General features: G+C 43.8%; 1 protein-coding gene across 1 annotated transcript; it reads right to left on the minus strand.

Moving 5' to 3' along the window:
• Positions 1-9,712: 9,712 nt before the first annotated feature.
• Positions 9,713-14,842, minus strand: EBPL (EBP like). The gene is made up of 4 exons (XM_060259505.1): positions 14,639-14,842; positions 11,697-11,766; positions 10,700-10,838; positions 9,713-9,965 (listed from the first exon to the last, which is right to left on the minus strand). Exons 1-4 carry the CDS (start codon positions 14,840-14,842, stop codon positions 9,728-9,730), a joined length of 651 nt encoding a protein of 216 aa, XP_060115488.1. The 3' UTR covers positions 9,713-9,727.
• Positions 14,843-15,926: the final 1,084 nt, after the last annotated feature.

The following is a 15,926-nucleotide window of genomic DNA, read 5'->3' on the forward strand; positions in this document are numbered from 1 at the left end:
TGACGCATTTGACCAAGCAAAGCCTAATCTTTAAAAAAAAAAAAACCAACCTAAAAATAAAACCTAAAGCTCCCCTGTCAAGATCTGAAAACCAGAGGAGGGAGAAGAGAGAGAAATCCAGCGGCTGAACCTCATTCTACTTTCCGTGCAACACTGTCGACTCTGGCCTGGAAAATTCCAGGAGATTTCAGGGCCTGTTGAGAGTAAAACTGGGGGAGGGATTTAACTCAGACTCGATGGCATCTCATACAGCTTGCCCTTTCATGCTGCTGTTTCCTCCAAGGGCACTGATCTCCGTAGTTTGGAAATCTACTGTCATTCCAGCCCGTACTAACAAGAAAGATGACCGTGGTTCAATGACTAACAATCTAAGAACTGTTTCCAAAAATATATTTGCACTATAAATTCCTATATTCACAAATAACAACATCTTCAGTCCAATAATACAGAGCAATCTGATTTCCTGTAGAACAACAATAAACCTTTCCAGTTCAATAATGTGTCATTTCTTCTGGCTGGTGAGTGGTGCAGCTCTGGAGTCTTGTGATGGACAATTGAAAGACAGTCTCCAATGTGAATATCTGAATTTATAGTGCAAATATACATATATTTTGGAAACGGACCTTAGATTGTTTGTCATTTAACCATGGTCATCTTTCTTGTTAGTATACTTGATTTTGTGGTTCTCTCCTGGAAGGTGGCAACCAGTGTTCCCTCTTAGCTGTGAGTGTGAGCTAGCACACAGTTTTTTAGCCTCTGGCTCACACATTTTTTTTGTCTTAGCTCAGGAAAAATGGTCCAAGAGCCAGCTAGCTGATGCAGTAGCTCACAACTTTAATGTCAGTAGCTCACAAAGTAGAATTTTTGCTCACAAGACTCCACAGCTTAGAGGAAACATTGGTGGCAATCCATGTTATAAGCTGTGGACTCTTGTGAGCAAAAATTCTACTTTGTGAGCTACTGACATTAAAGTTGTGGGCTACTGCATAAATTAGTGTGCTCTGGAAGTCATCCTTCCTGAGCTAAGACAAAAATGTGTGAGCTGGAGGCTAAAAAACTGTGAGCTAGCTTACACTAACTCAGCTTAGAGCAGGGGTGGGGAACCTCTGTCCCAAGGGCCGTATATGGCCCTCGAGGTCACTTGGTGTGGCCCTCGGGGACTGCTGGACCGAACCGAGCCACGTGGCAGCCTCCCTGGGGCCTGGCTGGCCGGCCAGAATTGTAGCAGGGCCTGGAAAAGTTACTGTCACAATTCAGTTTGCACTTGATTATCCCAGATGGTGTGGCTTAATATGCTAATAAGTGTGTGACCTAATATGCTAATATTATGGGATGTGGTCTAATATGCTACTGAGTTCCTGCTGCGCTTTTTCTACAAAAAAGCACTGGACAGCGGGCCGGGTGTGTGTGTGTGCGCCAGATTAGCCTCTCCCCACATGACTTTAATAGAAAAACAATTATTTGCATTAATTTTGCTGGCCTAAATTATTTGCCCTTGGCAGAGCACTGTTTTTTAAGTTGATAATTTTTATGGCCCGTGAATTTTGTTATAAATATCCATATGGCCCTTGACAGAACAAAGGTTCCCCACCCATGGCTGAGAGGGAACACTGGTGGCAACCCTACCTTACAGTGATCCAAGATGCAGAGTCACTCTCGTACAATGGAGCAAACGTACCTGGGATCTGCACAGGAGGAGATCTGGGGGACAACAAAGCCCTTCCTCTTTTTCTCCCACCCCCCTCGTGGAAGGGTCATCCCAAGAGGACAGGGTAGCCCACCATACTCCATACTGGACCTGCACAGGGGCTCCCACCTCGCCAAGACCACCCGCAGCACGGCAAACCGCTGCGTCCCCTCCCGTCCCCGCCTTACCTGACTGTTCCGGAGCGAGAAAAACCTTCCTTCCAAGCCAACACACAACGCCACCTCAGCGCGCATGCGCAAGCGGAGAAGCCCTTTTCCCGGTCCACTCTTTCCCCCCCCTCCACCGGCGCATTGCGTCACACCCAAAGCCTGCCTTCTTCTCTCCGGATTGGCTACTTGACTGCCTTTTATCCAATCAGTGGAAGGAGTAGTTCCAAGCCCCCGCTGCAGGGCTTCGTGTTTCTCTGCGCAGATCGCCGCAGGGTGCTCTGTGCGCTTACTGGAGATGGGCGGCAGGGGGCGCTCAAGAGCACGTGGAAAGGCGGGGTGTTTTTGTAGCCTACTTTCCCGCCTTTTCCGAGGCGGCGCCTGAGAGATGCACGGTTTGAATTTAGAAATATTTGGAGATTTGAAGTTGAAGCCTTGAAGAGTGGGATTTAAGGGGGGAGGGACATTGATAAGGTATAATGCAAGTGGTAAGGCATTATGCCATACAGTTCACCTTCCAAAGCAGCCATTTTTCAGAAACATAGAGCTGGAAGGGACCTCAAGGGCCGTTGAATCTCATCCTCTGCACAAAAGGAAAAGTTCATAGTCTTTATCTGGATAGCCTAGGCAAGCCTGATCTCATCAGAACTCAAAAACCAAGCAGGGTTGACTGTGGTTAGTACTTGGATGGGAGACTTCCTTGAAATAGTCTAAAGGACAGGGGCAGGCTCTGTTTTGCCACCTCTCTGAATTTCCTTCAGCCCCCGCCCCCAGTAGGGGTCAGTCACCAGAGGATGACATGACTTCCAAGTGCAAACACACACAGAAATACCAAAAAAAGTGGAATTAATGTTTTAAATATTTTTTTTAACTATCTGGGTTTAGTCATAATTCCAGGTCTCCAGTCCCCGCCTGGAGGTTGGCAATGAACTGAAGCTGAGATTTCTTCATAGGATGTCAGTCTTTGGGCCAAGGAACAGTCTATGACCCACACTTACCTTGGTTGTGACGGTAATACTCCAACGTCTCGGTCATCTCATGTTACCAGTATATTGTGGGATTTCTGGGAGTGCCTCACTTTTGAAGTTCTTGGTGCCCCAGAACCAGGCTTTTTGGTTCCAGCTGATCAAAAGTGCTCGACATAACTTGTACTGCATGATTATATCTTGACCAGAAGTTTGATTTGATGTCAGCCTTGGTGACCTGAACAGAATCAATTGGTGAAATACAAACCATTAGATTTGAGATGAGGTCCTATGCACCAGCTAATCTACCGGTGTCACAGCCTGGGGTGTGGCAAGAAGCAACAAGTGATGCTCTTGGGCTAGGCCAAGAGGATGATGCAATAGGGTCTTCTTCATGCATTGCTTTTGACTAGCCTGAGCTAAAGCAAGTTAGTGCGCCTACACGTAGCGTTAAAGGAAAAAGGAAAGGTCCCCTGTGCAAGCACCAGTCATTTCCGACTCTGGGGTGACGTTGCTTTCACAACGTTTTCATGGCAGACTTTTTACGGGGTGGTTTGCCATTGCCTTCCCCAGTCTTTTACACTCTCCCCTCAGCAAGCTGGGTACTCATTTTACCGACCTTGGAAGGATGGATGGCTGAGTCAACCTTGGGCCGGCTACCTGAATCCAGTTTCCGCCAGAATTGAACTCAGGTCATGAGCAGAGAGTTCAGACCTTGGTACTGCAGTACTGCTGCTTTACCACTCTGTGCCACGGGGCCGTTAAAGGAATGTCTCAAAACTGCCAGTTGAGGTGAGGTGACATACATCTGAAATGAAGAGCAGCAGAAGTACTCCAAGCCTCAGCAGACTGTCAAACATGAAAAGAGTACTTGGGGTCTCCTGCAAATCATGGCAGAGTACCAAGTTTACATTCTCAGCAGTTCCCTTCAAGCCTTGGCTAGAGGACCACATTAATGGCAGAGACAGAAAAATTGATTTCTTCCACTAAAGATAGAACCATTGCATTAGGGAGTACTAAAAATCAGCTTCTAGGATATAGTGATGCAGGAATATTGTAAACTTGATTGAAATCAAAGATAATTTGTCGATGCATTCTTAAGACAGTTTTGGACCTTTCCCAAGACTACTTCCTGGAGATTGCGAGATACAAAGTGTAAGAAAATTACAATCAACAGAGCCAGTCTTCCATCATACTACACACCAAATGTGAGATCTAGGAAACTAAAAGTCTTCATCTGGCACATAAAGTATAGCAGACTACTAGAGACCAGTAAATATGGCTTTAAAGGGCATTAGACAAATGTATATGGAGGATAGGTCCATCAGAGACTACTAGCCATAATGACTAAAGGAAACCTCAATACGGAGCCAAAAGGCAATATTAGAGGAAAGACCTGGCCTCTATGCTTGTTTGTTGGCCTTTGCATGAGTCAGGGCACTAGATTAAGTGGACCACTGGTTTGATCCTGCACAGCGCTTATGTTCTTATCAGTAAAAATCTGCTCTAGTAGCTGGCTGCTTCCCTTTAGGAGGTAGAAAGCATGCAGAACAGAGTTTTCAGGAGTTGATCTTACATGGCATACAGATTGATGGCCAACTATCATCAATTGTCAACTTTTTCCCCTCCCTTGAACAGCCCTATACTGAGTCCGACCCTTGGTCTGTCAAGGTCAATCATCACCTCCTAACTGACCTTTTTAACTGGAGATGTCAGGGGTTGAATCTGAGATTTTAACCATGCAGGGTGGGTGTTTCACCACAACCAGGACCATTCCTGACCTGGATAAACCAAGCTAGCATGATCTCATCATATTTCAGAATCTAAGCAGGGTCGGCCCTGGTTAGTATTTGGGTGGGAGACCATCAAGGAAGTCCAGGGTCGCTATGCAGAGGCAAGTGGTAGCAAACCGTCTGTGATCATCTTGCGTTGAAAAACCCATGGGGTTGCCATAAATCATCTGTGACTTGATGGCAAATAATAATAAAAAAGGACCATTCCCTTACGAGGGCTGAAGGAAGATTCTGTTGTTTTAGAACAATTTCTAGGATGGGAGAAGGAATTCTTGTCTGGTTTGCTTGGTGGGGGAAATACAATGAGTTGGACTGGCAGAATATTTCACTTCTCCCCTGCATGTGGCTTTCCTCCTACATGAGCTATCTGTTTATTCCCTCCCCATCAAGCCCATTACAACTAAGCTAACTGATGTAGTGGTTATGGTGTTGGAACAGAGTCTGGGAGACCTAGGTTTGATTCCCTACAGTACCATGGAAGCTTGCTTGGTGGTCACACAATTCCAGCCTCACATCCTTCACAGGGTAGTTGTGAGGATATACAGAAACAGGAGAATGATGTGAGCTAATTTGGGTCCCTATAGAGGAGTAAAGAAAATTACTGCCCCTGGTCTTGACGATAGTGCCATCTAGTGGTAAATGTGAGTTATGCCAGCTGCTTTCATAACAGATTACTAATTCCCTCATACCACCCCTCCCATATGAAGAGGCCACTGTTTTTAGTCAAAGAATTCAAACCTCTTGTCACAGGCCACCATTTCCATATGAGGTATTTCCACTTCTTTCCCATTATTGTAGTATCTAAGCCAAAATTGTAATTTGGCTGAAATCATTCCACTCTCCAAGATATAAGGACAGATGAACTCACATTCTAGCTATCTCTAAAGAAGTGAGCAGTTACTCACGAAAGATCATGCCCTGCCATCTGCCACAAATTTTGTTAGTCTTTAAGGTGCTACTGGACGCTCGTTCTTTTCTACTACAACAGACAGACTAACGCAGCTACACAACTTGATCTATCTCCATGGAAGGAGCATGAATATGCCAGTTTCCTTTTTTCCCCCCAAATATAAGCCTTTTTATACAAAATGCAGGAAAAATACAGCCACCCTGAGCCTGCTTCGGCAGGGAGAGTGGGATATAAATGGGAAAAAAAATTTAAACGTTTTTAAAGCATGGTATGTTACAAGTAAATTTTGCTAGTTCTTAATAAATCTAAAAGAGCCCCGTGGTGCAGAGTGTAAAGCTGCAGTACTGCAGTCAGAGCCCTCTGCTCACGACCTGAGTTTGATCCCAGCAGAAACTGGTTCAGGTAGCCGGCTTGAGGTTGAACTCAGCCTTCCATCCTTCTGACGTCTGTAAAATGAGTCCCCAGCTTGCTGTGGGGGAAGTGTAGAGGACTGGGGAAGGCAATGGCAAACCACTCCATAAAAAATCTGCCGTGAAAAAGTTGTGAAAGCAACCTCACCCCAGAGTTGGAAATGACTGGTGCTAATCTAATTTCCTATACACATCTGGTTTTTGGACAGGCAGTATATTTTCTAATAGCTACAAATGTCCTCCAGCTCTTTACGATTTCATTCATGTCTATATATGTTCACCTCACATTTTTTACATCTTCAAATGTTTCTATTTAAATAACCAGAGTTTTTTATTTAATATCAGCGATATAGCAGGCACAGTGATTTGGGATTTATTTTAAAAAGCTTTACTTCTTGCATACCTTTCTCTAGAGCAGCCTTTCCAAGAGAAGAGTAAGGGGCAGATTGCTCCTTCCATGGAGATAGATCATTGCTCATTAGACTAAGGGCTTTGACAGAAACAAGTAAATTAGTGACAGATTACAGCAGAGGAAAAATACTGGGACTACTCTGTAAGAATAGGTTACCCAAATTGGTTATTTATTATTTAATTAGGGACATTAGCTTATCTAGAAGTGGATAACTTGGATCTCTACTGATGTATACCAGGATTGTTCCTCAGGTTAAACTCTTTAAGCAAGTCATGTGTTCAGTGGGTAAGGTTTTTATTCAAAAAATAATAAACATATACACAAAGCACATGGGAAGCACAGAAGTTAACTAAGAAAAATAGAGTGGAGAAAAGCAAGGTAGTTTCAGGGGTGATGTTTACCAGTCTTGGAGATTCAAGTCTTGAGAGAGAGAAGCAACCAGGGTTTCATGGAAGATCGCACTCACAAGTGGGGGTGTGATGTCAAGAACACACACATATGTTCTGGAGATGAGTGCATGTATTTATAGGGAAAATGTACCTTGAGGCATTATGACAGGTCTGCCCCAAAACAAGAGCTTGATGTTTTTACCAGAATTTTCCCAAGGACTTGAACAAATGCTTGATGCTGGTTCTCCTGCAGGGAGGTCAAAGAACTGAGTGGACCTTGATAGCTCACCTGGATCTAGAACATGGCTGTAGATGTGCATTAACGACCTCTTCAGTCTGACAATTGTCATTTTCCAGAATCCAGTAATGGACATTATATGGCAAAGGATTATAGAATAGAATAAAATAATTCACACAGAATATACCATAATTTATTTATTAAAGATTATTTCATTATTATAAACAAATTTACAAATATTAATAAATCAATTTCTGTAAGTATTATACACAGTAGTGGTTTTTTTGTATCATTGTCTATATATGCTGCATTATTTATGGTTTGTATCATTGTCTATATGTCGTTGATGTTCAGTCGCACAGTCGAGTCCGACTCTGTGACCCCATGGGCAAAGTCACACCAGGCCCTCCTGTCTTCCACCACCTTCCGAAGCCTGCTCAGATTCGTGTTTGTTACATCAGTAACGCTGTCCAGCCATCTCATCTTTTGCCGTCCCCTTCTTCTTTTGCCTTCTGTCTTTCCCAGCATCAGGATCTTCTCCAGGGAGTGCTCCCTTCTCATTTGGTGGCCAAAGTGTGTGTGTGTATGTGTGTGTGTGTATGTATGTGTGTGTGTGTGTATATATATATGCTGCGTTATTTATTGGTTATTTATTATTTAATTAGGGAAATTAGCTTAGCAAGAAGTGGGTAACTGAGATCTCTACTGATGTGTACCAGGATTGCTCCTCAGATTAAACTATTTAAACAAGTCATGTGTTCAATGTGAATTACGAAATTACAAATTACGAAAATTGTGATTGTAATTGTGAATTACGAAAAGGCAGATGATGGGAAGAGCAGGCATGTTTAAGTGGCAGATTGAACAAGCCATAGATCAGGGGTGATCATACTGCAGCTTGGGAGCACATGTGGCTATTCACATCTATTGTGTGGAGAGCCAGATTGTTGTAGTAGTTTAGTGTGTGGACTCTTATCTGGGAGAACCGGGTTTGATTCCTCACTCCTCCACTTGCAGCTGCTGGAATGACCTTGGGTCAGCCATAGCTCTGGCAGAGGTTGTCCTTGAAAGGGCAGCTGCTGTGAGAGTCCTCTCAGCCCCACCCACCTCACAGGGTGTCTGTTGTGGGGGGAGAAGATATAGGAGATTGTAAGCCGCTCCAAGTCTCTGATTCAGAGAGAAGGGAGGGGTATAAATCTGCAATTCTTCTCTTGAAGTCCCCACTGTCCTCTTGGCTGCCTCAGAGAAGGCATTTGTTTCTTTAAATCACCGCCCTATTGGCTGGCTTGGAGAATGCATTTAAAGTTGTTTTCTTTCCACCTCTCCTTCCCTCCTCCCTCCCCCATCTATTTGCCTGCCTGCCTGCCTGCCTTTCTGTCTTGTGGCTCTCAAACATCTGACGTTTATTCTGTGTGACTCTTACATTAAGGAAGTTTGGCCACTCCTGCCATAGATGCTAAAGACAAGGCCTCCAAAAGTTTGGGGGAAAGGAAGATGGAGATACAACAGGTTCTGGGACTGAATTACAGGATTATTAAAGAAGCACTTGAGCAATTCATTCCCTTAGTTTAAAGTGGAAGAGAGTGCAACTTGTTTATTGTTTATTATGGAGGATAGGGCTTAGCATTATCTTGACATATTAATTAAATAGCAACAACCAAATTACATGTTGTGCCAGAGATTTGTGATGGACCTTCTGAGGTTTATAAATTTAATGCAGCTGTAGAAGACTTGAAATATAACTGAAGCAGTATGGCTCCCACCAGGGCTCTTTTTTTTAAAAGCAGGAACACAGTTCCAGCTGGCTTGGCATCAGGGGGTGTGGCCTAATATGCAAATAAATTCCTGTTGGGCTTTTTCTACAAAAAACGTCCTGGTTCCCACCATGTAGTTTCCCCCCAAACTACATTAGAATAATAGAATCTAGGGACCTCCAGGAGTCATCTAGTCTAACCCCCCGCACAATGCAGAAACTCACAAATACCTGCCCCTAAATTCACAGGATCTTCATTGCTGTCAGATGGCCATCTAGCCTCTGTTTAAAAACCTGTCGAGGAAGCCTGTTCCACTGAGGAACTGCTCTAACATTCAGGAAGTTCTTCCTAATGTTGAGACGGAAACTCTTTTGATTTAATTTCAAGCCATTAGTCTTGTGAGCAAAAATTATAGACTCCTCCCCCCAAATCTCATGGTTAGCATTATATGTTATACTTCTGTGGGGGGGTTAACAGTAACTGTGTGTGTGCGTGCACCAAAAAGTGAGAAAGACGACTTAATCCTATAATTTAGAAGAGCTCATTTAAACTGAATCCCAAAGATTCAGTAAACCTAGCTGCTACAGAAAGACAGATCTAGCATCTTACGCTTTCTTCTGGTACCAGCGTATCCTTGCTGTTTCCTTGGGAACGCCTTATGTTTCAGGGGCCCAGGGCAGATATCGTACTCCCAGAGGGCTTAGGCTGCAAGAAAATAGTCTGGGCACACAGTTGTATTCTGTATATTGGCAAGTGAACCAGCTAGGCTGGGGAGAGGAGGAATTGTAAATTTTTATTATATGTTCCCTCTAAGCTGCAGAGTCTTGTGAGCAAAAATACTACTTTGTGAGTTATTGGCATTAAAGTTGTGAGATGCTGCATAAATTAGTGTGCTCTGGGGCCATCCTTCCAGAGCTAAGACAAAAATGTGAGAGCTGGAGGCTAAAAATCTGTGAGCTAGCTCACGCTAACTCAGAGGGAACTTCTGTCGCAGTGCCTTGATCACTGATGTTTTTTCCTTTCTGATCTCTCATGATGCATCGCCTTCAACTCTACCCAAGACTGCATCAGCAGAAGTCCAGGAATAACTACCCACACACCGTTGAAAAATACCAGATATACCCAAAGGTAAAGCCAGTTAGTAGTGTTCAGACTGGGGCTTCCAGTGAGCCACTCTGGGCAAAAGGTCATCCATCCACCATACAATTCACAAACACACAATGTTATCTGTATGAAGTGCCTGGAAAGGGGGAGAAAAGGAAATCAGAAACAAAAATACAATGTACATTTCATATGCTGAAAGCACTATTACTGCAGCTATATCTGCTATATCAAAAACATTTCTAACATTAAATACTGAAGGTGAGGGTACCTAAAGGCTTTTTTTGAGCAGGAGTGCACAAAAACACAGTTCTGGGTGGCTTGGCATCAGGGTGTGGCCTAATATGCAAATGAGTCCCTGCTGGGCTTTTTCTACAAAAAAAGCCCTTCTAAAGGCTAAGATATAAACAACCACAATATATGAGATAGTGCTTGTTTTCGCTTCCACATGATGCATAAATCAAGACAGCCTGGGCTTTTTGTGGGGAGCACAAGACAATTTGTAAGAGCTTTCATCTTTTTCTTAAAATAAGTTCAGTTCAGTTAAAATAAGGACTTTTTATAACCCTAGAATGTCTTTTTTTAAAATAAGGGAATTCAGTAATTTAATCAGTGCCCCAAATACAGTCCCCATATATTAGCAATCTTTATACAGACCTCATAAAATTGCATTATTTTGGAGAGTCTCCATTATTGGGATGTGCTGATGCTGAGCTCATGATCAAAGATGTGGCTACTACTCCAAAGCAACAGTCAGAATCAGAATGCTAGAGCATTTTTTATTTTCTATTTTGCCCTACTGGCCAACTTTGGAGGGTCTTAGGTCATGGAAACATTTTGCCAAAACTGATGCATTTTTAAAAAGACATTCACCTGTAATGTTTCTGTTTGAGAATAGCGTAAATGAGGATCAATGCCAAAAGGCTATCTAAAAAAACAGTCAGGATTTCCAGTGAGACAACAGTGGGATCAGAGTGTAGCCACCTTGCATCTGCTATGCCATATTCTTTCCCTACAGAAGATTACAGACATCATTAATATGTAATGAATGAAACAACATAAACTTACAATTCAGCCCTGGAAGGAACAGAAGAGAATGGAGATCTGACATTTAATGCCCCAAATGCCCTTCCTCACAGTGAAGGGTGGTGTGGGGGGTTATGCTTGCTTTGGCAGTACATATACTCACAGTGGGGGAGACCAGGGTGGTGGGGCAATTGCTAATATGCAACCAGGTTGTCAGGGTTATTAGAATCTTTTAAAAACCTATTAAGGGGACAAAGGGACCTGACCCTTTTATTTAATTGCAAAATGTGGCATATTAGAATGGCCTCTCTGGCAAGTTCTATAAACTCTCCAAGAATATTTTATTTCAGCAAATTTTCTCTTACTGTCTTTATCTATGTTGATCTAGGGTTTGAATATTGAGCAAAATTGGCTCCTGTTGGCCTTGGAACGTTACTAACTGCAACTAACTCTCAAGCATACTTGTAGATCATGATTAAATACCTGCCGAAAGCTGTAACTGCTGAAATGCAGCCCTACTTACACCAAATAAGAGTTCCAGAGTATGGCAATAACAAAGAGCATTAGGTCTATTCTGATCTATAATTGCCCTTATAATTAAAATTATGATGTTTGAGTTTCATGGACTCCTAAGTGTGCAGATTTTACAAAAGTTTTCAAAGTCATATAGAACCACAGTTCATATCAGCATTGCCTCAAACTTCTGTTGTTTGAAGCAAGATTTCAATATAGGCAGCAATGTTCAAACCTAGCTACAACCACCTTGAACCTTTGGAATTCTATGTCACCTGAGAAGCCTTAGCGTTTATCTTTCTCCTCTGTTTCAGTTTAATAGAGTACTTACACAGAGATGCAAATATGCTGTCTGATTCTGCAACACTTCCCCTCAGAGACAGGTAAACAAAAGGGCCTTCCTGTGGGCAAAGCACAAACAGACAACAATGTATGACTTCCCAATGGAATGTAAGACAGTCAGTATGGGGGGCAGTAGATTCCAGATTATTTCAGGACCCCTCAGGGAGAAGCATTGCAGTCCTGTGCTGCTGTCCCTGTAGGTGGTACTTTTGTTGTTGTCCAGTCGCACAGTCGACTCCGACTCTTTGCAACCCCATGGACAAAGTCACGCCAGGCCCTCCTGTCTTCCACCATCCTCCGAAGTCTGCTCAAATTCGTGTTTGTTACATCAGTAACACTGTCCAGCCATCTAATCTTTTGCTGTCCCCTTCTTCTTTTGCCTTCTGTCTTTCTGTCTGTCATCAGGATCTTCTCCAGGGAGTGCTCCCTTCTCATTTGGTGGCCAAGGTATTTGAGCTTCAGCATCTGATCTTCCAGTGAACAGTCATAATTTTAATTATATAGATGGTACTTTACCACCCAGTAAATAATTTGGTTTGCCTCATATGAATGGCTGGAAGTTTAGCCTACACTGGCTCAAATAAAGGAGTGACTCAAGGACAGCCTAAGTTGCCTCTGCTGATCCTAGAATCTGTTGATCCCCAGGGGAGTCTCTGCTGGACAAGCCTAACACAAGTATCGTGCTTTCTGGACTTCATCTCACACAAGCATATCAAAAACCAAAAGAAGAAGCTATTGATCAGGGGTGGCCAAACTATGGCTCAAGAGCCGCATGTGGTTCTTTCACACTTATTGTGAAGTTCTTGAAGCCCCCACCATGCTATCTGCTGACTTGGAGAAGACACTTCTCTCTTTAAATCGCTTCTCCAAGACAGCTAGCCTGCAGCATGGGGAATGCATTTAAAGTTGCTTTTTTCCATCTCCCCCTCCATCCCCCTCTCCCCCATCTATTTGCCTCCCTCCCGGCTCTCAAACATTTGACATTCATGACTTGCACCTCTCAAACATCTGATGTTTATTCTATGTGGCTCTTACGTTAAGTAAGTTTGGCCACCCCTACTATCGATTGTTACTACATGTTACAGATTTTGATTGAGTGGAGGTTGGAACTAAAATAAATAAATAAATTTCAAGTCCAGAGACACCTTAAAGGCCATCAAAATCTTCCAGGTATAAGCATTTCTGAATCTGAGCTCACTTTGTCAGATGCAATGAGTCCGGTAGCATCTTTAATAGCAACAAAGTTTTCTTCTAGATACAAGCTTTTGTGTGCATGCACTTCTTCAGATACACTGAAACAGAAGTCACCAGCCACTGTGTACAGGTAGAGGGTGAGGAAGGTGTTGCTAGGAAAGGCCCATTAGAGCCAAGATTAATCAGTTAACAGATCAGTAAATATCAGCAATTAAAATATATATCTAATACTGGATGAAGGCAATTGGTAAGACCTGTGAATAGCAACAAATTAGCATAGAGTATAATAAAGGGGTTTACAGCAGATGCAAGAACTGAATGACATTAGCCTGTTCTAAACTATTCTTGATTACTTTTATGTCTCAATAGAATATATGGTAGAATATAAGGGGAAAACTCAATACTTGCAGGTAGAAAGGATTAGGTATTTTGTTTTGAGGTAAAAATGTAACTGATATATTTGCAGCTTTCTTTGTTTCTGATCTCCCACTCTGTATTTCCCCCTCCCTCTTGATGTTTCTGTACTTGTGCTTATGATTTTTTCTTTTTGTAGTTAAAATTAATAAAAATTATAAAATCATACTTTTATGTCTCAGATGTATATTCTAAATAAAATTTATTTTTATTGGGGGAAACAGTTAATGAATGAAAGAGCTCCCCCAGGATGAGGTAGGTGACTGGAGGACCAGAGAGTTGCTAGGTTTCCCCCTCCCCTGACCACTGGGGAAGGAATATTGGGAGAGAGTACGGTCTAGTGCAGAGGTAGCCAAACTGTGGCTCGGGAGCCACATGTGGCTCTTCCACACATAGGGTTGCCAATCCCCAGGTGGGGGCAGGGGATCCCCCAGTTCCCCCCGCTTCAGGGTCGTCAGAAAGCCGGGGGAGGGGAGGGAAATGTCAGCTAGGAATGCTATTATTCCCTATGGAGATTTATTCCCATAGAAAATCATGAAGAATTGATCCGCGGGTATCTGTGGCTCTGGGGGTGGCTGTTTTTTGGGGTAGAGGCACCAAATTTTCTGTATAGCATCTAGTGCCTCTCCCCAAAATACCCCCCAAGTTTCAAAAAGATTGGACCAGGGGGTCCAATTCTATGAGCCCCAAAAGAAGGTGCCCCTATCCTTCATTATTTCCTATGGAAGGAAGGAATTGAAAAGGTGTGCCGTCCCTTTAAATGCTATGGACAGAACTCCCTTTGGAGTTCAATTATGCTTGTCACAGCCTTGATCTTGGCTGCACCCCTAATGTCTCCTGGCTCCATCCCCAAAGTCCCCAGATATTTTTTGAATTGGACTTGGCAACCCTATCCACACAAATTGTGTGGCTCTTGAGGCCCCCACTGCCCCATCGGTTGGCTTGGAGAAGACCTTTATCTCTTTAAATCCCTTCTCTAAGCTAAGCCTTGGAGAATGCATTTCAAGTTAAAGCTGCTTTCTTTCCACCTCCACCTCCCGCCCCCATCTATTTGCCTGCCTGCCTGCCTGCCTGCCTGCCTGCCTTCCTTCCTTCCTTCCTTCCTTCCTTGTGGCTCTCAAACATCTGATGTTCATATCTTGAGGCTCTCATTTATTCTGTGTGGCTCTTAACGTTAAGCAAGTTTGGGCAACCCCTAGGAGAAGCCCAACCCGGAGCCCACCGCCCACCCCTAGGGCCCTTCCTCCCCTCCCACGCGAGGCGAGCGGCGGAGGGACCCGGCTTCGTTCGCGGCCTCCCCGCTCCGCCTCCTGCGCGGCTCACCAGGCTGCAGTGGACGAGGGCGTCGTAGCACAGCCAGCTCAGCACCCAGCCGTCCCGCCGCGAGCTCCCGTGGCGCCGGCCCAAGCCCCGGCCCACAACCCAGCACAGGCCCAGCTGGGCCGCGCACACCGCCAGCGACGCCGCCGACGCCCAGCCCAGCGGCCCCGGCGACGAGGAGGGACGAGAAGCCGCGGGGCTCGCCATTGCTGCCGCCGCCTCCTCCGGCTTGTCAGCGGAAAGGCCCCGCAGGCTTTTGGGAGCGAAGGCTTTGGTAGGCCGCAGCGGGAGGAGGCGGTTGGGGCCTGCGGTTTTGTCTCTTCTGGAGAAGCCGAGCTAGGGTGGGCGATCTCCAGCTGATGGGGAACCCGGAAATCGATGAGATGTTTCTTGAAGCTTGTTGGTCTTCTAGGAATGCATTGTAAGAGGCTGGGGTCCCAATGAGAAAATAAGCCTCCGAGCTGAAGAAAGGCGGATGAAACGTCTTGATATCTAGAACAGGCGTCTTTGGAAGGGTTTTTTTTTTGCTCTGTGAACGAAATCCCTGGCATCCAAAAAAGGGTCCAGGCAAATAGTTGTGAAAAACCTCAGCTTGAGACCCTGGAGAGCCGCTGCCAGTCTGAGAGGACAATACTGACTTTGATGGACCGAGGGTCTGATTCAGTATAAGGCAGCTTCATATGTTCAAATACTGTAATATGGATATTCCTTTGTGATTGGAAAGTGTTGTTGAACTGCTTTTGAACTGATTTGTGGGAATATCCTTTAAAAAAAAAAGTTTTAAAAATAACTGCCGTTATTATACTGATAACCCAAGTAAACCAGTTCATAGTTAAACAAATAAATAAATAAACCTTATCATTAATATAAATAATTATAATTCATTAACCTTAAATGTTAATTCAAAACACACACACACGTCGATATACTCTTAAAATCCTGGCCATACCTAAATACCAATCATACTGCATATTTAAAAGAATTTCTCCTGACAGAGTAACAAATTTCATAGCCTTATAATTAGTAGTAATTAATTAAATAATAATGCTTTTGAAGCATTTTTTTTTGTTCATTTGAAGTTTTACGTGCAAGCCTGGTCAGAACACCACTGACCTTCACATTACATTGTTTTGTCGTTTAAAAATTATGGTGTCTCTTAGCAGTTTTTTATTTACACAATCCCCAGCTGGGGGCAGGGGATCTCCGGTTTGGAGGCCTTCTCCCCCACTTCAGGGTTGTCAGAAAGCGGGGTGGGGGAGGGAGGGAAATGTCTGCTGGGCACTTCATTATC

This window comes from Heteronotia binoei, chromosome 1 (assembly GCF_032191835.1).
Source record: "Heteronotia binoei isolate CCM8104 ecotype False Entrance Well chromosome 1, APGP_CSIRO_Hbin_v1, whole genome shotgun sequence".
In the NCBI taxonomy this organism is placed as follows: Eukaryota; Metazoa; Chordata; class Lepidosauria; order Squamata; family Gekkonidae; genus Heteronotia; species Heteronotia binoei.